The 26,974-nt window shown below is 44.0% G+C and overlaps 1 protein-coding gene across 1 annotated transcript; it reads left to right on the top strand.

The window, feature by feature from the left end:
- The first annotated feature begins 12,866 nt into the window (after nt 1–12,866).
- LOC148481347 (thiamine transporter 2-like) lies at nt 12,867–18,323 on the top strand. Its single transcript, XM_088453699.1, has 5 exons — nt 12,867–13,016; nt 14,157–14,874; nt 16,393–16,585; nt 17,661–17,793; nt 18,189–18,323. Exons 1-5 carry the CDS (start codon nt 12,867–12,869, stop codon nt 18,321–18,323), a joined length of 1,329 nt encoding a protein of 442 aa, XP_088309825.1.
- Nucleotides 18,324–26,974: the final 8,651 nt, after the last annotated feature.

Raw genomic sequence — 26,974 nt, 5'->3', positions numbered from 1 at the left:
GCATCAACAAAGGAGCAGCGCCAAGCATGAGCCTGTGTCATAAGAAAAAGGCCGACTGGCTCATCTCTTAAAGGGTGGTGTAACATCCAAAGTGCACTTCAAAAAAAATAAAGTATTCTTCTTTTCTGTGTTTGTGAATTGTGTGGGATGTAGCCGCACGTGCATCAACAAAGGAGCAGCACCAAGCGTGCGCCTGTGTCATAAGTCTGTTAAATGGTGTTGTAACCCCCAAAGTGCACTCCAAAAAAATAAAAAATTCTTCTTTTCTGTGTTTGTGAAATGTGTGCGCTGTAGCCGCACGTGCATCTACAAAGGAGCAGCGCCAAGCGTGCGCTTCTGTGAAAAATTAAGTATCGGCTGGCTCATCTGTTGAAGGGTGGTGTAACCCCCAAAGTGCGCTCCACAAAAACTAAACAATTCTTCTTTTTTTCTGTTTGTGTGTGAAATGTGTGCGCAGTAGTCACACGTGCATCAACAAAGGAGCAGCGCCAAGCATGCGCCTGTGTCATAAGTAAAGGGTCAGCTGGCTCATCTCTTAAAGGGTGGTGTAACCCCAAAGTGCACTCAAAAAAAAAAATTCTTCTTTTCTCTGTTTGTGTGCGCCTTAGCTGCACGTATATATCAATATAACATAAATGGAGGACCAAACTTTGTCCGATAAAAATAAAATAGGGAAATATCAAGAACCACTTCCTCCTAGTGCTGAAGCTGCTGCCACTAGTCATAACATAGATGATAAAATGCCATCAACGTCCTCTGTCAAAGCCGATGCCCAATATCATAGTAGAGGGCATATAAAATCCCAAATGACAAAGTTCAGGAAAATGACCTTAAAAAAAACATTTAAATCATCTGAGGAGAAACGTAAACTTGCCAATATACCATTTACAACATGGAGTGGCAAGGAACGGCTAAGGTCTTTCCCTATGTTCATGACTAGTGGTTCAGCTTCACACGACGATGGAAGCCCTCCTCCCACTACAAAAATCAAATGAGTTAAGCTGGCAAAAGCACAGCAAAGAACTGTGCATTGTAAGAAGATACTACAAATTCCCAAGGAAAGTCCAAGTGTGGTGGCGGTTGCGATACCTGACCTTCCCAACATTAGACAGGAAGAGGTGGCTCTTTCCACCATTTGCACGCCCTCTGCAAGTGCTGGAAGGAGCACCCACAGTCCACTTGCTGATATTCAAATTGAAGATATGACTGTTGAAGTACAACAGGATGAGGATACTGGTGTAGCTGGCGCTGAGGAGGAAGTTGACGAGGAGGATTCTGATGGTGATGTGGTTTGTTTAAATCAGGCTCCAGGTGAGACAGTTGTTGTCCGTGGGATGAAAAAGCCCATCATGGTCATGCCTGGGCAGAAGACCAAACATTCCACCTCTTTGGTCTGGCAATATTTCTATCCAAATCCAGACAACTGTCTTGCCATATGTACCATATGTAAAGGTAAAATAAGTAGGGGTAGGGACGTTAACCACATAGGAACATTCTCCCTTATATGTCACCTGCAGCTCATTCATAAAAAGTTACTGTCAAGTTCAGAAACTTTGGCTAAGACCATAAGCAGTCCAGGGACACCTAAATCCCTTTGTCCTGTTGTGTCCAAGTGCCTGCAAACCACACCATCAACTCCCTCCTCGTCAATTTCCTCCTTAGTCAGGATCGGAAGTAGTCCTGCAGGCCATGTCACTGGCATGACTGACTCTCCTATCCGGGATTCCTCCGGAGAATCCTGCATTGCTACGCCTACTGTTTGCCGCTGCTGCTGTTGCTGCTGGGAGTTGTTCATCATCCCAAAGAGGAAGTAGGAACACCACTACTTTTACTAAACAATTGACCCTCCAACAGTCCTTAGCGAGGAGGATGAAGTACGACAGCAGTCATCCTGAAGCAAAACAGATAACTGAGGCCTTGACTGCTATGTTGATGTTAGACGTGCATCCGGTATCCACCATTAGTGCAGTGGGATTTAGACAATTGATGGAAGTAGTGTGTCCCCGGTACCAAATCCTGCCTAGATTCCACTTCACTAGGCAGGCGATACCGAGAATGTGGAGAGACGTCAGAAAAAGTGTCCTCAGTGACCTAAAAAATGCAGTTGTACCCAATGTCCACTTAACCACGGACATGTGGACAAGTGGAACAGGACAGACTAAGGACTATATGACTGTGACATCCCACTGGGTAGATGTATCACCTTTTGCAACAATAACAGCAGTGTTACCAGTAGCAGCAGCTCAGAAATGCCAGCTCGTTCCAAGGCAGGCTACGCTGTGTATCACCGGTTTCAGTGAGAGGCACACCGCCGACAACCTCTTAGAGAAACTGAGGGAAATCATCGCCCAGTGGCTTACCCCACTTAGACTCTCCTGGGGAATTGTAATATCTGACAACACCACCAATATGGTGCGGGTATTACACCTGGGCAAATTCCAGCACGTCCCATGTTTTGCTCACACAATAAATTTGGTGGTGCAGAATTTTCTGAAAAACAACAGGGGCGTGCAGGAGATGCTTTGGGTGGCCCGAAAAATTTCTGGCCACTTTCGCCATTCAGCGACTGCATGCCAAAGACTGGAGCACCAGCAGACACTCTTGAATCTGCCCTGCCATCACCTGAAGCAAGAGTTTGTGACGTGGTGGAACTCAAACCTCTACATGCTTCAGAGGATGGAGGAGCAGCAAAAGGCCATTCAAGCCTATACATCCACCTTTGACATAGGCAAAGGAGGGAGTATGCACCTGACTCAAGCGCAGTGGAGAATGATTTCCGTGTTGTGCAAGGTTCTCCAGCCGTTCGAACTTGCCACATGTGAAGTCAGTTCAGACACTGCCAGCTTGAGTCAGGTCATTCCCCTCATCAGGCTTTTGCAGAAGCAGCTGGAGAAAGTGAAGGAGGAGCTAAGATGGAGTGATTCCGCTCGGCATGTGGGACTTGTGGATGAAGCCCTTCATTCGCTTTGCCAGGATTCCAGGGTGGTCAATCTGTTGAAATCAGACCACTACATTTTGGCCACCGTGCTCAATCCTAGGTTTAAAGCCTATGTGGTGTCTCTCTTTCCGGCCGACACAATGATGAAAACACTGTCAGCATTTTCTCCTGCAACTGGGGCTGCCAGGAAACAACTTAGGTATCCTAAGCAACCCGCTGGCAGTGATGCAGGGCAGGCAGGACCAAGTTTGGACATCTGGTCCGGACTGAAGGACCTGGCAACAATTTCTGACATGTCTACTGTCACTGCATATGATACTGTCACCATTGACAGAATGGTGGAGGATTACATCGGTGACAGCATCCAAGTAGGCATGGCAGACAGTCCATACCTGTACTGGCAGGAAAAAGAGGCAATTTGGAGGACCCTGTACAAACTGGCTCTAATTTACCTGAGTTGCCCCCCCTCCAGTGTGTACTCCGAAAGAGTGTTTAGTGCAGCCGGGAACTTTGTCAGCGAAAGGCGTAGGAGGTTGCTTCCACAGAATGTGGAGAAGATGATGTTCATCAAAATGAATTATCAGCTCTTCCAGGGAGACCAGCCTCCAGAACGTACAGAGGGACCTGTGGTGGTGGATTCCAGTGGGGACGAGTTAATACTCTGTGAGGATGAGGATGAACACACTGAAGAGGGTGAGGAATCGGTGGATGAGGAGGATGAGGATGACATCTTGCCTCCGTAGAGCCAGTTTGTGCAGGGACACATTAATTGCCAGCTTGTTTTGTGGGGGCCCAAACGAACCAATCATTTCAGCCACAGTTGTGTGGCAGACCCTGGCGCTGAAATGATTGGTTTGTTAAAGTGTGCATGTCCTGTTTATACAACATAAGGGTGGGTGGGAGGGCCCAAGGACAATTCCATCTTGCACCTCTTTTTTTTCTTTGCATTATGTACAGTTTGGGGCCTAGTTTTTCAAACTGCCATCCTGCCTGCCACTGCAGTATCACGCCTAGATGGGTCACGTGTTTGTGCCGCCCACTCGTGTCGCTTAGCATAGTCATCCAGCTACCTTGGTGCAACCTTTTGGACATAAAAACACTATTGTGAGGTGTGAGGTGTTCAGAATAGACTGGAAATGTGAGTGAGTGGAAATTAAGGTTATTGAGGTTAATAATAGCATAGGAGCAGAAAAACCTACAAATTCTGTGATTTTAGCTGTTTTTATGCTTTTTTTCAAAAAAATACAGATCCAAAACACAAAACCCAGAACCCAAAACACGGAAGGGTGGTTTTGGCAAAACCAATCCAGATCCAAAACACGAAGAAAGATCCAGATCCAAAACCAAAACACAAAACACGAAAAGTGGCCGGTGCACACCCCTAGTTCTAATGCAATTGCAATCAGCGTAAATTCGCACCTGTTGGTTTATTTTTGTATCTTCTAATTTATATAGGCTGGAGTTAGCAAATTGGACTTCCCCCAACTTTGTTTGGCAAATTATATATTGTTTCTCTCTATATATATATATATAGAGAGAGAGAAAGCGAGAGAGAGAGATCTAGATATGTATCCAGACAAACATATATAAATTTGGAAATATACATATGTATATACATATATATAGATGTGGAACTATCTAATATATGCACATATATATATATTAGGGGTGAGCGGGTTCGGATTTCTAAAATTCGAACCCCCCCGAGCCCCCCCGATCCGAGGCCGATCCGAGTCAGGCTCGACTTTTCCCGCCTGACTCGGATCTGAAATCGAGGCAAAACATCATCATCCCGCCTTCCGGGTATGGCGGGTTTTGGATCCTATGTAAGGTACCCGCGCCGGCGCCATTTTCTCACTCGGCTGTGGACAGTGAAGAGGGAGGGTGGGAGTTAGGGCTGGCTGGGCTGTGTAGTGTAGTGTAGTGCAGAGTAGTGTTGTGCTGTGCTGCGCTGTGCTGCTGTTGTCCATAGGGGCTGTGTCCACTACTTCAAAGGCCATAGGGGCTGGCTGTGTTGTGCTGTGCTGCTGTTGTCAATAGGGGCTATGTCCACTACTTCAAAGTCCATAGGGGCTGGCTGGACTGTGTTGTGCAGTCAGTTGTCCATAGGGGCTGTGTCCACTCCAAAGTCCTGTGCAGTGTCCCAGTCCTAAAGGGGTGCTGTAGTGTTGTTCAGGGGGTGCTCTGTCTGTCAGGGGTGCTCCCCCCAAGTGCTAAAAAAAAAAATATTTTTTCTGTGTTTGTGAATTGTGTGCGCAGTAGCCGCACGTGCATCAACAAAGTAGTGCCAAGCGTGCGCCTGTGTCATAAGTAAAGGGCTGGCTTGCTTGACCGTTAAAGGGTGCTGTAACCCCCAAATTGAAACTCCAAACCAAATAAAAAAATATTTTCTGTGTTTGTGAATTGTGTGTGCAGTAGCCGCACGTGCATCAACAAAGTAGGGCCAAGCGTGTGCCTGTGTCATAAGTAAAGGGCCGGCTGGTTTGACCGTTAAAGGGTGCTGTAACCCCCAAAGTACACTCCAAACCAAATAAAAAACTATTTTCTGTGTTTGTGAATTGTGTGCGCAGTAGCCGCACGTGCATCAACAAAGTAGTGCCAAGCGTGTGCCTGTGTCATAAGTAAAGGGCCGGCTGGCTTGACCGTTAAAGGGTGCTGTAACCCCCAAAGTACACTCCAAACCAAATAAAATATTGAATTGTGTGCACTGTGGCTGCACGTGCATCAACAAAGGAGCAGCGCCAAGTGTGCGCCTGTGTCCCATAAGTAAAGAGCCGGCTGGCTAATTTCTTAAAGGGTGCTGTAACATCCAAAGTGCACTTCAAAAAAAATAAAGTATTCTTCTTTTCTGTGTTTGTGAATTGTGTGGGATGTAGCCGCACGTGCATCAACAAAGGAGCAGAGCCAAGCATGCGCCTGTGTCATAAGTCTGTTAAAGGGTGTTATAACCCCTAAAGTGCACTCCAAAAAAAAAAAAATATTTTCTGTGTTGTGAATTGTGTGCACTGTAGCCGCACGTGCATCAACAAAGGAGCAGCGCCAAGCGTGCAGTTGTGTCTTAAGTAAAGGGCCGACTTGCTCGTCTGTTAAAGGGTGGTGTAACCCCCAAAGTGCGCTCCACAAAAAATAAACAATTCTTTTTTTCTGTGTTAGTGTGTGAAGTGTGTGCGCAGTAGCCGCACATGCATCAACAAAGGAGCATGCGCGGGCTCTTAGTCGCGGTATTTTTTCAGAAAATACCGCGACTAGAGTGCGGATGGGATCCGCAGGGACAGAGCTTTATCGCAAGCTCTGTCCCTGCAAGGGATTTATAATAAATCACTGTGATATTGCCTGAATTTGCAATGCGAATTCACTCGGTAATATCACACTACAATCCGCATTCAATATGCGGATTGTAGTAAATAGAGCCCGAAGTCTGGACACTGTGAAAAAAAGACAAACTGAAAGATGCATTGACACATCCTATGTACTTGTTAAACCAATCATATGTATTCTTTTCTGTCAAACCATTTTTGGCAAATGTTTGTGACAGCAGTTTTCTGAACTTATAAAAGACTTGCTCAAAGGGGATGTACCTCTGAGAGCTAAGTGGAATTCATCACAAGTGTGTGTGTTGAGTCTCCTTATCTTCCCAGCCGGCTGTAAGGAAAATTAATATAATAGGAGCAGCGTTTCTCATACCATGATCCAGGGGTAGGAAGCCTCGTCACCCCAACACTTGTAATAGGCCTGCCACGTTTTGAGGTGATGTGTTTGTAGGAGGTGCAGGAGGACCATCTGGTGGCGGCACAGGCACACTTTCCTCACCCACAGCTGCAAGTGTGTCCACATCTTCATTTACTGTTGGTAATCCAAAACCAAATTCGGCCAGAAATTCATGTATTTTTAATTAATTAAATTGTTTATTTCTTTTATATTTATCAAAATTTATTCAAATGATGCATTTGTTTTTTTAAAAAAATGCAAAATATGATGGTTTTGGTATTTTGTCTTAAAAAAATGTAAATAAAAAACAAAATTCATCTACATTGATAGAATGTTTTTTGTACCTTCTTCCAACATAAAATATTTAGATAAAAATAGTATGGTTGAACAAATACGGACCTGGTCTGCAACAGTGTTGCAAAAAAGACATGTATTTATTCTGGAATGGCATGCCGGGATGTGCAGTTCCACAACCAAAAAAGCACTATCACTTTAAGTACAAAAAAAAATAAAAAACATGTATTTGTGAACTTAAAAAATATAGGGACTATTGTTTGGTAATTTATTTTTCTTTGGGTTTGGTATCTTATTTAATATCCAATTAACAAGCAAAAAAAAAAAATGCTAATTTACGCAACCACTTTGCTATTAAACAATGCAATAAGTAACACCTGTTACTCTATTAACTGACTGCAAACATCGGCAGAGGAATAAACCATCGCCTGCACACGCAGTGCTTGTGGTAGACCCTGGGCTAACACTAGCACTGCGAGTAGTTCCATCGTAATGGTTGCGAACTGACGTGTACAATGACGTGGCCTTTAAATTATGCACGCCCTTAAAACTCCATTTTGACTGTCAGACACGCCTGCGTTCGCAGCACCACTCCCCCGTTCCCAAGCACCTTCCCCTGTTACCACCCACAAATGGCACTATCTATCACTTAGAGCAGCGACCTGATAGTGGCTTACGAGCAACCAAAATCAGATCGCAATGAATGGCTTCCGCACGTGCATTGCAAATTATATGCATGCGCGGATGGCCGAAAAAATGGCTCATAGTGAGGGATCGCGCCCTAGCGAGCGGGTCTGAATGAGGTCCTAGGTGTGGAGGAAGCACAATTATGTAAGGAAAGCTGTTACATTCATTACCACAGGTAGGTCACCAAGTGGGAAAACACTGCATATATACTCTTGAGTCTTATTTTTTCCATTCTATTACAAAAGATCTCACTATCAAAATACATCAACAGTGTAAACAGGGATTTCCTCCACAAAGCACGCCTACGGCAGTAATATGAACTGCTGCAAAACATCCGATTACAAGCAGAGGCATAGCCAGAACTTTGTGGGCCCCATAGCAATATTTTTAATTGGCCCCTACCCTAAGACTTCTAGAGAGACACCTTTCTATGCAGCAGTTGTTCATTTTATGTCCCATAGTAATGTCTTGATAATTTTATGCCCCATAGTAGTATCCTAGTTTATGTTGTGCACATAGTAGTGCCCTAGTTCATTTTATGTCCCATAGTTGTGCCTTGTTCAATGTATGCACCATTGTAGTGCCTTAGTTCACAATATGCCACATTGTAGTGCTGGCACATTGTAGTGCTGCCACGTTGTAGTGCTGCCAGTACACTTCATGACACACAGGGTCCCAATTCACTTTATGCCAGTGTCCCTAGTACATATTATGTCACATTGTTCTGAGTTCATAATACCACAGGGTGGTGCATCCAGTTCATATTATGCCACACTGTAGTGTCCATAGTTCATACAGTGCAATATTTCAGTGCCCCTAGTTTATATTATGCTACATCACAGTGACCAATTTCATATTATGCCACATTACAGTGTCCCGTTTGTATTCTGCCATAGTATAGTGCCTCTACTTCTTATTATGCCACATTACAGTGTACCCTGTTTATATTATGACATACTATAGTGCCTCTAGTTCATATTATGCCATATTACAGTGCTCCCGTCCATATTATTTAACATTTCAGTGCACTCCAGTTCATATTATACCACATTACAGTGCCCAGTTCAGATTATGCCACCATACAGGCTATCCTTACCATTATAATATCCTGTACCCACATTATTCACTGAAAGTCACCCCATTTAGACCTGGCAACGAGTTAGACCAATTCTGTGAACTTGGTAAAAAAAACTACAGTATATGACCTGTGTCTGGGGCCTCCTAAGGCTCTGGACCACATATCAATGACACCCTCTGTACCCACTATAGCTACCCCCATGACTACAAGCAAAATATCACACTTTATTATAGTAATTTAAAATAATATAGGGGAAGTGCAGCCCTCTGAATTAATGCACGTATTCATCCCGGGCCCCCTGCCATGCCTGGGTAATATGTACCCCCTCCCCCCCTCTTGGCACCCCTTGTCTGTCTACTCCTACCCTTTAGAATGTAAGCTTTCACACACAGGGCCCTTTTCTCCCATGTGCTTTTCCCATACTTGCTGACATTCAGCTCCTTCCTTCCGGGAGGGGGCTGAATGTCAGCTTACAGCGGGGGGCGTAGCCGCACGTTAATGTTGTTGTGGGGGCATGGCCAGTGCGGGCTGGGGGCGTGGCTGCGAGATCGGGTCATCACGGCTCTGCCCCCTCTTCACAATGCCGGAGTAAACGGCATTGTAAAGCCGGGGGCAGGGCCACAATGATGCGAATCGCATCATCGGGCCCCCCTGCTGCGGGGGTGTTGCTAGTAACTCTGCGGGGGGGTGGGAAAGGATGGCGGCTTGCGGGAGGCTTGCCTGCCTTCCCAGGGGCTCGGGAGCGGCACCCGATAATCGGGAGGCTCCCAGCCAAATCGGGAGGGTAGGCAAGCCTGGCTTTTCCTTCTCTTACTATTACCTTCAGCAGCTAACCCTTGACTTCTGCCACTGTACTACTAACTTGAGGGTTATGACCGCTGTTGCAGCAATGTTTATATATCATGTACTTATCCTGTATTGTCTTGTGCTGTAAGTCATTGTTCTCTTGTTCTGCTTTGTAAGGTGCTCCGTAACCCTTGTGGCAGCATAGAAGTAAAGGCTAATAATAGTAATATAGTTATGGTGGGGGGAAGGGGCAAATTACTGCCATGTATTTTAGCTGCGGAAACTTATAACATGCGTCCCCGCGATTCGCCGTATTCAATTCCAAAACACGTGAAAACACAATCCGGCGAATGTAAACCAGGCGAGAAGTGCTGTCAGAATTGGGGAATTCAGGCTGACACCCCCTAAAAGATGCACTAACATTGGGGACCAATGTACATGCCCCTGAACAAGTGGTGAAGAAAAGCATTAAACATTTTTTTTTAGGTGAAAATAAGTTGTCCAATCAAATTTGGGGTACCTGAAAATGGGTGAAGCATGGTTTAATGTCTTCAAAGTGAACTCTTAAATAATGTGAATTTGCACCCCCAAAAATTTACCCAAAACACTTGACTCCAGCACCTTATTTCGATAGTTTGCGAACTTGTCCCCCCACTTTGCACTTTTTTGCCACCAAATTCAAACTACTTTTTTGGGGTGTTATTCATTATTTTTAGGGGTTTTTAACGCAGTTGTCCTTTGGGGGCTGTCCCAAGGGTTCTGAGTGGTTTCCCCACCTTTGTACCCTCATACAAAAAATTTGCACTTCTTTTCTCCACCTATTCAGAGGCAAAACATTTTCACCTATTACATTGCATTGCGTTTTCACGTATGCGAAAAGCGGATGGAATTGAATACAGCGATACTTTTCCAACAGACAAAAAGTCGCAATCGGCGATACTTTTTCGCGAATCCCGGCTTTTCACACCTAATTGAATACGGACCACAGTATGTAAATCCTTTACATTCAGTGGTGAAATGCAGGCAATGTGAAGATGATTGTGACAGACAGCTTTTGTGATGTCACTAAGCCTATAAAAGTCACTGCCTGGCATAGGACACTGAGTTATTAGCTGAGTGTGTGTTGTATCTATATCTATAGATTGTTTCTTAGCGCTATAACTCTTTCCGTATATTGGATATCTTACAGTCTCAGGTAAGTTTATCTTAACCTAACTAATGTTACTAGCTGTTAGCCTACCAGGCCACAAGTTCTGGTGCTGGGATTCATTTGGTGATTGTGGAGGTGGTGGAGCGGATTACTTTATGTTTTATTTGTTTTTCATTATTTTACATGACAGTCATCATCATCATCATTCATGGGGGTTTTTTTATATTATTTTTACTTTTTTGGGTCTTTTCACCCTTATAATTTAAAAATGAACCTTAAAACATATTTCAACAGTTTTAGGATTATAGCTCTTAATTTGCTTTTATGTTCTTCTGCAAATTGTATCCTTAATTGTGAACCCATAAATTATAATATTAATGTGTTATCTGTGCTAATAAAACATTTGCTATTCTGTATATTACGGAGTTAGAATATATGTAATTAGCTTAATCTATATTATGTTAACATACTATAATTACATGTATTCTAATATGCTTCGGTCGTCTCCTAACCTTTAATAGGACTCGATCATAGAGGGAAGTTCATTAAAACATCCCCATCTATTAGAAGTGCATATTTACGTTATGTGGATTAAGAAAACAATAAGAAAGATGTATTACAGGTTGAGTCTCCCATATCCAAAATGCTTGGGACCAGGGGTATTTTGGATAACAGAATATTCCGTATTTTCAAATAATTGCATACCATAATGAAATATCTTGGGAATAGGACCCAAATATACACACATAATGCATTTATGTGTTATATACACCTTATACACACAGCCTGCAGGTTATTTTATACAATATTTTCAATAATTTTTTTGGCTCAAACAAAGTTTGTATACATAGATGAAATTAATTTATGTATCATATACACCTTATACACACAGCCCGAAGGTCATTTTATACAATATTTTTAATAATTTGTGCCTTAGACAAAGTTTGTGTACATTGAACCATCAATAATCAAAGGTTTCATTATCTGAGTCATGCCAAAAAAAATCAGTATTTCAGAAAATTCAGTATTTCGGATTATTTGGATATGAAAGACTCAACCTGTATTAGTTTTTACTTCACAATAACTTTTAATTATGTATCTCATATTGTTCTATGTATTTGTTGCAATTCACAAATAAAGTGAAAAAGTGTATTATAATGCAATTTAAAAAACATAGATTAATAGTATTAAAAAGCAGCTGGCCGGGGAACGGTATAATTAATCATCATTAATTGATCTGATCTGCCAATCACTATATATCTCTGTTTTGCAATGTCAGATTTTCATTTTATATGAATGAATTAGTTGTAGATTAAAATAAAATATAAAATACACTGTTATTTATATATATAAAAGAATTGCTAGTAAAACACCTGCTTTTCTGAGAGCCTCTGTCAGCCCTGCTCACCCTACACTCCGTTCTATGCATTGCTAGTGGGAATATGGCAATAAAGTTTAAAACATGGATCCATCTTTCCACTAAAATGCATATAATAGTGTCTGGTATGTGTATGTATAGTTACACAGCCATCATGTGTCTGCTTAATATATATATTTTTTAAATGTTTAAACTTCACTGCTCCTAGCCTGGTCGCTCTAACAGGCGTCTCAGCCACCAGCTTTTAGTAGCATCTGAGCCGCTGGATGGCTTTTATCAGCATCTGTGTTATTTTATTATGACTGACGACATTCAGACTGCAGACATTTTGACCCTGTCGACATCTTAGTTGTCATTGTTATGACTGTCAACATTTAACTGTGTACACTGTCTACATTTAGACCCTGTCGACAGACTGAATGTCAATATTTTGACACCTTATGACCCTGTCAACCTTATGTCCATGTCAACTTCTTTTGTTGTCGACATTTTGCCATTTGACCTTTTGATTGTCTAAGTTTTGACTGTTTGAATTTTGACTACATCCCATTGTAACATTTCCCAGCAGTTTGTCTGCTAACTGACACTATTCAGTTGCTGTGCTGCAGTGACAGCTCATTGTACAGTACTTCAGCATCATGTAAGATGAGTCTTGTTTTATGCCCACTATGGAATGGATTGAAAATACCTGTATATATGTAATGTAGGTAAAAAGCCAAAAACATGAATAAGTTATAGCAACTCAAATTATATTTTACTTGTTTCAGTTATTTGACAACCATTGTGTTTATCTTTCAGAAGAGACTTTACCATCAGTTTCACAAATTCTGTGCGCTATTAAATAGCCATGAATTTAAGAATTCCTTTTAAGAACATGTTTCAAGAGCATCCAGTGTTCTTATTATGTCTATATGGTTTCTTCTTCCACCTGAGACCTGCAGAACCCTTTTACACATCATATATGACTGGGCCTAACAAAAAGTTCACCATGGAAGAGGTACGAGAACACAATTCTTAGTTATATCAGTAACATATAAATTGTGTGAAATTGCAATGCACTGTATGGGTGAATTGTATGAAAGCCAGAGCCGTAACTAGGGTAGTGCGACAAGTGCCATGAGACAGGGCACCGCAGGACAGGGGGCGCTGTTTGGGCCTGTCAATTTTCCTGTTTATTATCAATCTCACTTGTAGCTTCCTCTTCTTTTATCCCCAGCATCTCCTGGCCTCCCCTATCTCTACCCTGGCCCTTCCCCATGAGGCCATTGCCCTTCTTCAGTTGCCTTTTTTATGTCCATATTTAAAAAAATGGGGGGGTGGGGCGGAGCAGAGTTAATGTACACCTATGCCCCCAGTTGCTTAACTAGTGGAATGGTCTATTGATGTTACATGAGCTATAGCTGTACTCACTGTTATACACACTGGTTGGATGGAGCTCACCAGCCAAGGATTGTATCCAGATACTGGGTAGTGGTGCAGGATCACTGGAAAGTGTCAATATTGCATGTAATCTCTCAGGTCTCAAGTAGCTAAGTGGAAGACTTGCGTCTCCCTTTGTGGTGCTCTAACACAGTGAACAAGATGTCATTGCACATAAACAGTAGTAGCCTTAGCAGCCATCTTGGTACAGGGAGTGAAGCCTCCCTGGAGGAGTAATATGTAGTCTGCACAGTAGTGTTTTCCATCATCAATACTACTGACCAGCGTATATGTACCTCTGTGAAGGTTTACCTTACCCGTAGTAACATGAATATGCTCTTTCTGTACCTGGACTACAGTTTACCTCCCCTTTCCCTGTTCTTCCACTGCAAACATAAGGAGGCGCAACTGCAAGATGTGACCAAGTCTGCATATGGACATAGGCGTGGGCTTTATGAGCGTAGTATACATTTGCATATTTTACACAACACAATTGGGTAAACGTCTAACCAAGCATTTTTAAAAAAAAATAGAGGAACTCTGCCTGTGAAAATACTCAGATTATATCTCTTATTATGGAATTATAATTCTACTAAGGATCTTGTCTCCTGGTCATACAATGTGTTAATACCTAATTTGCCTTTGAAAATATGACAACTGATACTCAAATTCTGTTTTCACTAACAGATTGCTTATAATGTGTCTTCTTTCTCCCCAGGTCACGAATAAGCTCTCCCCAATATGGACAAACAGTTTGCTGCTTCTCCAGCTGCTAGTGCTCCTCTTTACTGACCTCTGCCGATACAAACCAGTCATTGTGTGTCAGGGCCTGTGCCAAGTCATCAGCTACAGCCTACTGTGCTTTGCTTCCAGTTTCCGGGCCATGCAGTTCCTTCAGGTTACCTCAGCCATGGTCTCTGCATGTGACATTGCCATCTTCTCATATGTACACAGTGTGGTGGCTGCTGATCAATATGAGAAGACCATTGTCTATATCCGAGGGTGTAGCTTGCTGGGCTATACCATAGGTGCTGTGTGTGGTCAGCTCATGGTGTCAGTTGGTCATTTCTCCTACTATTACCTGAACATTATTACCTTGGAAAGTGCATCAATGGCTTTCATCATCTCCATTTTCTTGCCCATGCCCAGCAAGGATCAGCCATGTTCAGAGTGTACAAATGACCACATCAAACACAGACACATGAACACTGTGAACAGCTGTTGTAAAATGGTGGCCAAGTTCTTCAAGCAGCAGTGGCTGGACTTCCGCGAGTGCTATTCCTGCAGCATCATTACCTGGTCCTCATTGTGGGCACTTGTGTCAGTTGGATACTACCAAGTGATTGGCTCTTCCCAAACACTCTGGGATAGCTTGGAACACTCTGACAGTGTCTTTGTGCTTAATGGAGGCGTGGAAGCTGCTGCAGCTTTGCTAGGTATGAAATAGATTACACAGTCTGAGTAATTATGTGTCTCCATCACACTAATCTCTAACCCTATACACTAACTAGGGAGGACAAGGTCCTAGGCAAATATCCCTTTCTCATTGTGGCTTTTCAAATTTATCTGTCACTGGCTAAACAAAAATAGGGGAGGAGCACACAAAGCCATAGGAAAACCTCTTAGATGTCTTCACAATTATTTCTTATTACATTATAAGTCATATCCCTCACTCTCATGTCAAAACACTGATGGTTAAAATATCTCTGAAAAAAGAAGCAGACTGGGTGTATTCCATTCCCTGTGTTGCTTCTGGACCAGATAGCTCTCAGCTAAATATAACATATATATTTATATGAATACATTATCTGTATTAGGCAGAGTTATAAAAAAAAAACTTATTAGACCTGCAAATGCAGGATTTCTAGAGGTACATAGGTGCCGGTGGTCTAAATGAGTGTGTGTGGCCGGTCCATGAAGAGGTCTCATAATTAACACTTAATAAGCTATAGTCTGCCACAAACAAAGTACATACATGACAGAACTAGCAGGAGACAGAACTGAGCTTTCTAAGCACACAGTCTCCCACCTCATGGTAAGACGGAATGGGTATGAAATCCCGACAGTCGGGATGCCTGCTGTCATTATACCGACAGCGACATCCCAATGCTCAGGATCCCGACAAGGGTCCAATAAGTATGGTAATCCTCCCCCCTTCTCCCCCTAACTTTAACCCTCTGTTACTGTACCTTAACACTCCTTACCCTGCACCCTAACCCTCTCTGTTAGTGCCTAAACCTAACCCTCCCCTCTAGTGGTGCCTAACTGTAACCCACCCCATGGGGTACCTAACGCTACCCTCACCCCCAACTCTAACTCTAACCCCCATGATGCCTAAACCTAACCCCCCCGCGGCTTAGACCTAATCAGCTCTGCTATACTTATGATAAGAATCCCGGCTGTCGGGATTCCGGCGTTGGCATCTCCATGACTGTTGGGATTACAGCACAGGTCTTCCAGCTGGGTAGTGGCATTCAGGTGTCGGGATTTCAGCAGACAGGATGCCGGCTGTAGGTATAATAACTGCATCCCGGTAAGACACCTGTCTCCTAGCTGGCAGCTGTTCTCTGTTCTCTCTAAGCTGATGAGTACTCAGATTCTCACACACAGCACACTTGGTAAGAGAAACTACGACCACTGAGCATGTACAGCAGCTTTGTACTATTCCTTAAACTGCATATTGTATTAATTCATTTAATAGACTTCTGCTAATGTGGCAACTTGAAACCCCTGTGTTTTCCTATGTGCTATGCCAAATACATGTTTTAAAAATATATGTTTTTATAGAGAACCGATACCTGTTCATTGAACATGTTATACATTCTTCAAATTCTATTTCCCTTATATATCAAAAATGGGTGATAACATTAATTTTAAGTACCTCTGGTCATATCAGGTCAGTAAAATACATGATGTCACCTGATAGCTACTCTGCACCTGTTTGTTTCCTGCAGATATATTTGCACTCTCCGTGATGGACTGCATGAAGATAGACTGGAGCTTCTCGGGAGAGCTGGCTCTGTGTGTCCTCTGTGCAGTGGACAGTGCTACCACATTCACCATGGCCTACATTAACAATATCTGGGTGGGCTATGCTGGCTACATTGTGTGTAAGGCCTCCTATAAGATACTTACCACAATAATAATGTAAGTATGCACTCTGTACCACTACTACTGTCATGCCTATGAATGTCATATTTCTACCATGTATAGATCTATAACAGTCACTGAGTATTTAGTTTCCTTTGCATGTAAAACAAGCAACTTCATTATTATTCCCAGTTCGTTAGTCATTATATGCCCCAATGTGCTGTGTACAATGGCCCTGAGTCAGAGATGGACACAATGCTGCTGTTTGCGCAGTTATAGTAATTACCTGTAACCTGCACACACATATGAGTCACACTGCGCATGCGTCACGTGTCATTACTGATGTCGGCGATGTCACTCGCAGTCAGGATTTATTCACAAAGTGATTGCCTGGAAGGGATCGTTTCTGGGCAACAATGCGGAGGTGACGACTGAAATGCAGACGTGATGCGCCCGTTTTCAGTCTCTGTCAGTGACTGAGATCCTGTATGCAGAATAAATGGCTCTGGCGTCCAGCTCCTGCACCCATTCTACATGACCATAGGGTTACTTAGAAGTAAGATAATCAACTGATCTGCATCCGAGCAACGTCTTTGTACGCATTTGTTTGGATTTTCCAAGCTGCAGATGTGACGTCTCATTACAAATCCTGCCAGCTGTGGAATTTGCATATTTTTGCACAGCCGCTGTGTACAAATCCGCAGTCACTGTGGCATTAGTGTATATCGCTGAATCAGGCCCCGTACCACTTACCCATCAGAGCAATCTGCAGTCACTGTGGCATTAGTGTACAGTGGCTCTGACTCAGGCCCAGTACCACTTACCCATCAGAGCAATGCTGATTACAGTTGTAGTACCCTACAATTCTAGCACGAATGATGGTTATGTAAAACACTATTGAAATGTACAAATCTTCAGTACCAATCACAGCATATAATCAGACATCTGATTTAATGATCTAACTTACACCATACTTACTGACATTAGAAAACTCCTCTTACGGAGCCCTGTTTCAGTCCTGTATAACACAATGATATATGTCTGGTCACATTGCTATGACTTACAGTACCCACAGTATCACCATGTCTTGTTCTGTGTTATATAACTGGTGCATGTCCCACTCCTATCCTAGGGTGAATATTGCTGTGAGCGTGAGAAAGGAAAGATTCGCTTTGGTATCTGGGATAAACAATTTTGCATCCCTGCTGTTGCTAGCAATTGTGAATATAATAATGACTGGTATCAAGCAAGATATCCACAGTCAGGTAAGGACACCCTGGCCACCATCACATTGCTTCCAGTAAATATGTGCAAACTATTAGGTATATTAGGGGTATGGCCTTGTGACATGTCCCCATTGTCATCACTCTACTGGCATCTTCGGGAGTGCTGGGCTGCCACCAGGCTCTCACTGCACTATGACCAGATGTGCATGCAGCAGAGCAGCGGTGAGAATGAGAGTGCTCCCCCTAACTTCCTGCCCTGTCTGCGGGAAACTGTGACCCATGAGTGGGATGGCAGGACAGTCCTAGAAAAGCGCGACAGTTAGGAGGTATGCAATAAATAGGCCCCTAGACTACTTGCTACTATAATAATTTCTCTGCTCATACTGTAACTTTACTTTTGTAAGATTATATTTTCTCTGTTGTGTTTCTTCTAGTTTATCATCTATGCCAGCTATTTCCTTATACTATCAGGGATCGTTGGTTTCATCGGAGTCTGCATAATGATTAACAAAAGAAAAAAAAACATCAGAGACCAGCAGATCACCGATAACAGCACAGGATGTCCATAACACAATGCCATCAGATATTTCTGGCGGGTGGTCCCAGCATCCAGCGTATCTAAGCAGAGCTTCTTCACCCTCTGGCTAAAAACATCTTGACACCCAGAGGACATCCTCAAGCAAGAGCAGCATGCTGCCATGGTCCCTGTATCTATCTCTGACTCAGAATCCAACTCTGCAAGGGTGGGGTGCTGCCATGGTCCCCATTCTTGATCAGCAGCCTGGTATCTCCCAGCACCTGTACTTAGTAGAAGGTGGAAGAGTCCCGGGACCTAGGCTGGTAACACTTGGAGAAGGCTCACCAGCAGCGACAAGTCACCAAAGTCATCTATCGAGAGGTAATAATAAGCACTATTACTGTATTAATGTGGGAACGGGGAGGTTACCAAACAGTAGTGTAGAAGCTATCAGCAGTGATGTTTAACGAGTTTAACAGTTGGGGTAGTTTAGCAGTTACTGATGGTCATGATAAAATGCAAGGACCAATGCAAAGCCCCTCTCACTAAACTGCATGTCATCTAGTTGGTGTAGCTGGACAGCACAGTTTGAATCAGCAATTAAGCTTTGCTACAGTGCTGGTCTGAATCATGTCATCTAGAGGGATATATGAAGATCATCTCCCATCACTGCAACTTTGCATGCACTGTCCAATCAGTGTGGAGTGTGCAGCACATATTCTCTCCAGTCCTGGACTGCTGGGGGCTGCTGCCCCTCTGTGTACCATGTGACAGGGGCTTTGAAATTGTGACATGTCCAATGGCCATTGTAACAGCATCCAGCTATAGATCATACAATACTACTACTTGTAGAATTCGGAGCCTCCTCCGGGTGAATGTGTTCTGTGCTGACAGCGCTGTCCAAATGTCTGCCAAGCGACAGGCCAGCACCTTGCCCTGCACTGGCACCCAGGGCATGTTACGCCCCTGCACTGACCCCACCCACATTACACCACTGCCCATCATACATTTTCTTAAAAGGCAATACTTCAAGTACTCACAAATAATCACAGTCATGTTTATTTTTTATAATAATTTTATTAAATGAGGACTTTTTTGCAAACTGAAAATAAATGTAAATAATACAGATCAATTTAATTTTCAATAAAATATTCTTAAATATATGTAATAGAAAAATATTAAAGAAGTATTTCACCCTCAAAAATATAAATAAGCACACATAACATAAAACATAACCATAAACTTCTTAAAACTACTGTATAACTGTTAACTTTCCAATGAGGCAAGGCCCACACTGTAGTTCAATGAACTTCTATTCTCAGAAATGGCAGGTATGGATGTCCTGGTGCCAATCTGAGTGTTAACATAGGGCCCCTCATATTGGTGGTGCGTTCCCTTTTGAAATGACAGATAGGAGGTAAGGAGGTAAACATGGCGTATAGGGTTCCTGTTGTGGCCTAGGAGGCATCTCCATTAGGACACATCTGGTCCCCTTATATAGCACATTAGCCAATATCCTCTCTGCCTCAGCTCTGTTGCTGTCATTCAATTTTCTCAGCTTCTATGCTATATTGGCTGCCACAACGTCATACTCATCTGCATTCTTTTCAATGAGTCAGTTGGTGGACTCTAGAATCCAATAAGTCATGACCTCTGGGTTCTCCCCTAACTCACATAGGGGTCTATTTACTAAGCTGTGTTAGGAGATAAAGTGAACGGAGGTAAGGTACCAGCCAAGCAGCTCTTAACTGTCATTTTTGAAACACAGCCTGTGACTTTGCAGTTAGGAGCTGATTGGCTGGTACCTTATCACCGTTCACTTTATCTCCTATCACAGCTTAGTAAATAGACCCCATGGTCTTTCCTTACAGTATAGAAAAGGCAGATTGTTGTGGGTTAGGCGAGGCAGGAAGTACTGAGACTTGGATGGATGGAGGTAGGGTCACTTGGGTGGCAGTTGTAGCGTCATCTGCTTTAGTCACTATCATAGTTGATGCTTCATCAGTAAAAGCCGATGGCTTTTGGGGGAAAAAAAATACAAATAATTGAAATGAAAATCATTTTGTTCTTGTCATTTAACATTTACATTTTGTCTTTTCAGTTACCTTCAACTCCGAGGAATGGCCGCAATGGCCCATTTTCTGGATTTTCCACACTGCAATAAATCTGCACCTTGATAAAATAGACTTGATGGTTCAGGCATGTTGTGCCATACACACCTATCTTCATCGCAAAGCCTCAACTGCACAGCACAACATCCTGTTTTAGTGACATTGCAGAATATCCAGAGTATGATGTAGGATTTGCACCAGTGGAGCCAAGTGATGTGCGAAACATCAGTGTTGAGGCAAACTAAACAGGGAGCAGTAATTCAATTACTGCAATGGTGAACTATTGATCCTGTTCTTGTAATGTTTCCATATTTTACATATATCTTGTATAATAAACATTGCATACAAATTTGTTGTTATTGTTTTAATACTTACTATGCCACTGCAAGCTATTTTAAACTTCCGAGTTGGTGACAAATGCTGGAGGAAGCTCCTCGTTGGCCATAAATAATAGAAAATCAATATACCAGTGTCTTGGCTCATGCACCTCATCTGCTCCTGCAGCGGATCTTCTGTTCAGTTCTTTCTTGAACACTGGCCCTGATTCAGAGGCGCTCACAAAAAGCAAGAACACGCTCTGAATCAGGGTGGGCGCTGTTTTTTTTAGGAGCAGCCTTGATGATGGTTGCGATGGTCAAGACTTTTACGACCATCGAACTTGTGACTAGACCCTTGTGGTAGGGTCTCATTCATCGCAAGCCCCAGAGAGCTTTCGGCTCTAACAGAGCCAGAAACTCTCCACTGACATCACTCATGATATCAGTGGGGCCGCCCTCAAACGGCAAGCGTTCCCTCGGGAACGCCTCCGTTTGGGTAGCCATCCCCCCGGCCTGCCCACCAAACGGGGCAAGCTGTCACTCAACAGCCCCCTTTGGTGCGAGACCCAGAGCGCTGGATTGCCCGTCGCTAGCCGGATCTCGCACATGCGCACATCATGCGCATGTGCTGTGGGCCACCATCGACCCAGTTGCGAGCTCTTAGCGCTTGCGACCGGGTCTGAATCAGGCCCACTGTGTGGAGGTTTGAGATCTTTGTCCTGACCCATGCAATGTTGGCAAAAGGGTGATAATGCTGGCATACCTTCTGCTGCTCTTCCAAGGCCTTAGTCCTCATTAGCCTATTAGAATAATCCAGTGATTTTGTTTTCCAAAAGCATAGATGTGCTCTGTGGGCTTCTATCATATAATGGAGGAAGTTGTGACTTGTTTCTGAAGCCAATTCCTGTGTTAAAAAAAATTAATGAATAGACCTGCAGATGGCTTAGATCAGGGATGAGGAACCTGAGGCCCGGGAAGCCTTATAAGGCCCCCAGAATCATTTGGTCTGGCCCTCTGAGCTTTTTTCTGCTAGCCTCATCTGGATAGCAGAATGCCTATAATAGCACCCTGCGGCCATAATCTATGCAGCAGTGCCGCCTGGAGCATCCTTAGAACGCTTCAGATGGTCACACTGCTGTCCTTACAGCTCCTCGGAGCATCCTCAGGATGCTCCAGGCATTACTGTAATCACTGGCGATTGTGGCCGCGTCCACATCTGACATCGCACGGAGGGGGTGTGGCTTGCAACGGGCCCGCAAATAATATTATATATATCAAAATGGCCCTCGGCAGAAAAAGGTTCCCCACCCCTGACTTAGACAGAGGATTTCTCTGAAATAAGATTGTGAAGTCTCTAGTACAGCCTATAGGGGCAGAGCATAAAACAGACCAGACCTGAATCAGGCTTCACAGGTACTGTTAGTAAATACTTTACACTGATCTGCCGGCAGCAGGGCAAGGAAGACCTACTGGAGGATACATTAGGTGTGAAACAGTACAAAAATTAAAATGTGTGGAAAAAAACAATCATTTGTAGCTGTTATTCTTAGGAGACATTTAACTTAGGTGTAATGTACAGTAGCTAATGGAATAAAGGGTGACTATGGAAGAATCTAAAAAAAAAATCTTATTTTCATATTTTTCCCTGTGTACAGATTAGCACTTCAAATAAAACAAAATAATTAAATAAATTAAAAACAGATTCAGGTTATTCGCAAAAGAACGCCTTTTTTTTGCCGTCTGCAAAAATATAGCAAGCAGCTTTCATTAACAAAATGCAAACATAGTATACAGGTAAATAACTTGTGTATACTATTAAATCAGGAAATGTTACATCATTGTGATTAATGTTCATAATCCCTATTACTTTAGTTGTATATAATACATAATATAAAATATTTAATTCAACAGGTCTACGAAAAGGTATCATGCAGAAAATATGCTCTGACCCAGTGACTTCATGTGATACAATAACAATATACATATTTCATCATGTATCATATCTCATTTGACAAGATATCTGATTCAGGTAAGGCAGGTAATAGACATTAGGTGTGGAGGAAGCACAATTATGTAAGGAAAGCTGTTACATTCATTACCACAGGTAGGTCACCAAGTGGGAAGACACCACATATATACTCTTGAGTCTTATTTTTTCCAATCTATTACAAAAGATTTCACTATCAAAATACATCAACAGTGATGAGAGGGTTCGGATTTCTGAAATCCGAACCCCCCGAGCCCCCCCGATCCGAGCCGGGAACCGAGTCCAGCTCGGGTTTACCCGCCTGACTCGGATCTGAAATTAAGGCAAAACATCATCATCCCACAGTTGGTTCTCGCAGGTTTTGAATTCTATAAAAGGTCCCAGCATCGGCGCCATTTTTAACTCCGGCTGTGGACAGTGAAGAGGGAGGGTAGGAGTTAGGGCTGGCTGGGCTCTGTTGTGCTGCTGTTGTCCATAGGGCTGTGTCCACTCAGTCCATAGGGGCTGGCTGGGCTGTGTTGTGCTGCTGTTGTCCATAGGGGCTGGCTGGGCTGTGTTGTGCAGTCAGTTGTCCATAGGGGCTGTGTCCACTCCAAAGTCTATAGGGGCTGGCTGGCTGGGCTGTGTTGTGCAGTGACCCATAAAGGCTGTAGTCCTAAAGGGGTGCTGTAGTATTGTCCAGGGGCTGATCTGTGCATCAGGGGTGCTCCCCCCAAGTGCAAAAAAACTGTTATTTATTCCTGTGTTTGTGGATTGTGTGCGCAGTAGCCACCAAGCGTGCGCCTGTGTCATAAATCAAGGGCCGGCTGGCTCGTCTGTTAAAGGGTGGTGTAACCCCCAAAGTGCACGCCAAAAAAAATACAAAAATAATTTTTTCTGTGTTTGTGAATTGTGTGCACTGTAGCCACACGTGCATCAGCAATGTAGCAGCGCCAAGCGTGCGCTTGTGTCATAATTTTAGGGCCGGGTTGCTCATCTGTTAAAAGTTGGTGTAAACCCTAAAGTGCACTTCAAAAAAAAAATAAAGTATTCTTCTTTTCTGTGTTGTGAATTGTATGCGCTGTAGCCGCACGTGCATCAACAAAGGAGCAGCGCCAAGTGTGCGCCTGTGTCATAAGTCTGTTAAAGGGTGGTGTAACCCCCAAAGTGCACTCTAAAAAATTCTTATTTTCTGCATTTGTGAATTGAGTGGGCTGTAGCTGCATGTGCATCAACAAAGTCGCAGTGCCAAGCGTGCGCCTGTGTCATAAGTAAAGGGCCGGCTGGCTCATCTGTTAAAGGGTGGTATAACCCCCAAAGTGGACTCTAAAAATTTTTTAAATTCTTCTTTTCTGTGTTGTGAATTGTGGGCGCTGTAGCCGCACGTGCATCAACAAAGTAGCGCCAAGAGTGCGCCTGTGTCATAAGTAAATGGCCGCTTGGCTCATCTCTTAAAGGGTGGGGTAACCCCCAAAGTGCACTCCGAAAAAAAAAATTCTTCTCTGTGTTTGTGTGCGCCTTAGCCGCACGTATATATCAATATAACATAAAGGTAGGACCAAACTTTGTCCGATAAAAATAAAATAGGGAAAGATCAAGAACCACTTCCTCCTAGTGCTGAAGCTGCTGCCACTAGTCATGACATAAACAATAAAATGCCATCAACGTCATCTGACAAGGCCAACGCCCAACGTCATAGTAGAGGGCATATAAAATCCCAGATGACAAAGTTCAGGAAAATGACCTTAAAAAAAACCATTTAAATCATCTGAGAAACGTAAACTTGCCAATATGCCATTTACGACACGGAGTGGCAAGGAACGGCTAAGGTCTTTCCCTATGTTCATGACTAGTGGTTCAGCTTCACATGACGATGGAAGCCCTCCTCCCGCTACAAAAATCAAATGAGTTAAGCTGGCAAAAGCACAGTAAAGAACTGTGCATTCTATGAAGATATCACAAATCTCCAAGGAGAGTCCAAGTGTGGCGGTGGTTGCGATGCCTGACCTTTCCAACACTGGATGGGAAGAGGTGGCTCTTTCCACCATTTGCACGCCCTCTGCAAGTGCTGGAAGGAGCACCCACAGTCCACTTGCTGATATTCAAATTGAAGATGTCACTGTCACGACCCTGTCTAGTTGTCACCTTTTTGCCTTGAGACTTACCCCTGTCAGCTTCCCCATGGATCTGTGTGTGTAATTTGCCTGGAGGATTTGCTCTGATTATTGCACCTGGCCTCTCCTTTGTCTGTGAGCACTGCTAGCCCTGATTGGAATCACAGGTGTGGTTCTGATTCTCAGAGCTGCAGAGATGAATATCCCTCTGCATGTTGTGCCTTCCACCACTCAGAATGCTACTACAAGACCACCTGTCCATAACCACCAATTGCTGCCAGACCCATGGTATATATATCCTCTCCTGATAGCATTCTGGGCCTGAACATCTCGTCTTCCCATGGTGTATGGTTCATGCATTCAAGTCTGTCCCTGAAACCTGCTACAGCAATCCCTGGCGCTATCCAGAAAACCTGTTTCAGCTGTACCTGGCAATCCAGTAAATCTGCTGGCAGCAACCCCCGGTGCTTCCAGAAAACCTGTTACTGCCAAACCTGGCAAATCCAGTAAGCCTGTTGACAGCAACCTCTGGTGCATCCCGAAAACCTGCTACAGTAATACCTGGCATCCAGACGTCCTGTTACAGCAATACCTGGCCTGTGCTCTGCTGTTAGTCCTACTCCTGGTTGGTCCCTGGCACTCTGTAAACCTGCATCGTGTTACCCTGCCTTGCTTCCTGCTGTGGATCAACTCCTGCCCCTGTTACCTACCTATTCCCTCCCTGAACCTAAAATTCCCAAACCTACCCATTCCTTCCTGAAACCTGTTATTTCCAATTATCCTGTCCAGCCTGCACCTGAGTTCTAGCCTTTGTCATAGTAATTCCAGATTACCCTGTTTAGCCCTCGTCTCAGCATTACCTGACTTCCCTTCAGCCATTGTCACATTCCAGTCCTGAGTCAAGTTCCAAGCTCATCAGTTCAGTCCACGTTGTTCCAGAGTCAAGTTCCAAGCTGATCAGTTCAGTCCACGTTGTTCCAGTCCAGAGTCAAGTTCCAAGCTCATCAGTTCAGTCCACGTTGCTCCAGTCCAGAGTCAAGTTCCAAGCTCATCAGTTCAGTCCACGTTGTTCCAGTCCAGAGTAAAGTTCTTAGTTCATCAGTTCAATTCAACAAGTCTTCCTGCCGGTCCCAGTCCGGTCCCTCCAGTTCCTGTCATTTATCAGCAAAGGCAGTTTTCACTGCTACCCAAGTCTTGTAAATAGAGCTATTTACATTATCTGTGATTCCAGTCATGCCGGCCTCCGTTGAAACCCGATCACCACCTGAGACAGGTAACTCGCAGACACCAATTGTGACAGAATGTTCAGGCCCAACGATGGTGGCGGATCAAGCACCTATTAAGGGACTAGATGCTTTCCGTAACCTGGTCACCCGCTTGGATTCACAGGAGGACGTACAGCATCAAGTGCTACAGCTTTTGAAAATCCTGAATAACCGGCTAGATGTTACCCAAACCTTACCTGAACCCCTAACTACCTTCAATCGACTGCTGGAACAGCTTCAGGCTCTACTCACCAAAATTTTTCAGATCATTCCTGAATTTCTTAGAGCTGCCTCTGTCTCGACTAAAACCTCTGCCTTGGAATCCCTAAGAAACAAGGATTCTTCTGAACCAAGTACTGTCAGACATCGTAGTTACCCACGCCCCAAGCTCTCTGTGGCCGAACGCCAGCGGCGCAAAGATTTACAGCTCTGTCTCTATTGTGGGAGTTCTGACCACTTCATTAAAGACTGTTTCCTTTGCAACTCCAGCAGTGGTTCTAAGTGTCAACGTCTCAGTGCCCGTTCCGGTTCCAGCCCGGATTCTGCCCGTTCCGGTTCCAGCCCGGATTCTGCCCGTTCCGGTCCCAGCCCGGATTCTGCCCGTTCCGGTCCCAGCCCGGATTCTGCCCGTTCCGGTCCCAGCCCGGATTCTGCCCGTTCCGGTCCCAGCCCGGATTCTGCCCGTTCCGGTCCCAGCCCGGATTCTGCCCGTTCCGGTCCCAGCCCGGATTCTGCCCGTTCCGGTCCCAGCCCGGAATCTGCCCGTTCCGGTCCCAGCCGGATTCTGCCCCTTCCGGTCCCTGCCCGGATTCTGCCCGTTCCGGTCCCTGCCCGGATTCTGCCCATTCCGGTCCCAGCAGGGGACTCCAGTCAGCAGCCCCAGGAGGGGTTTCAAGTCTCGTACCCCAGGAGGGGGTTTCAAGTCCCGTA

The sequence above is a fragment of the Taudactylus pleione genome, unplaced genomic scaffold, assembly GCF_031769625.1.
Source record: "Taudactylus pleione unplaced genomic scaffold, aTauple2 ptg000585l, whole genome shotgun sequence".
NCBI classification, from domain to species: Eukaryota; Metazoa; Chordata; class Amphibia; order Anura; family Myobatrachidae; genus Taudactylus; species Taudactylus pleione.
Note: the sequence above shows the minus strand (reverse complement) of the source record. Positions and strands in the feature narration are given on the sequence as shown.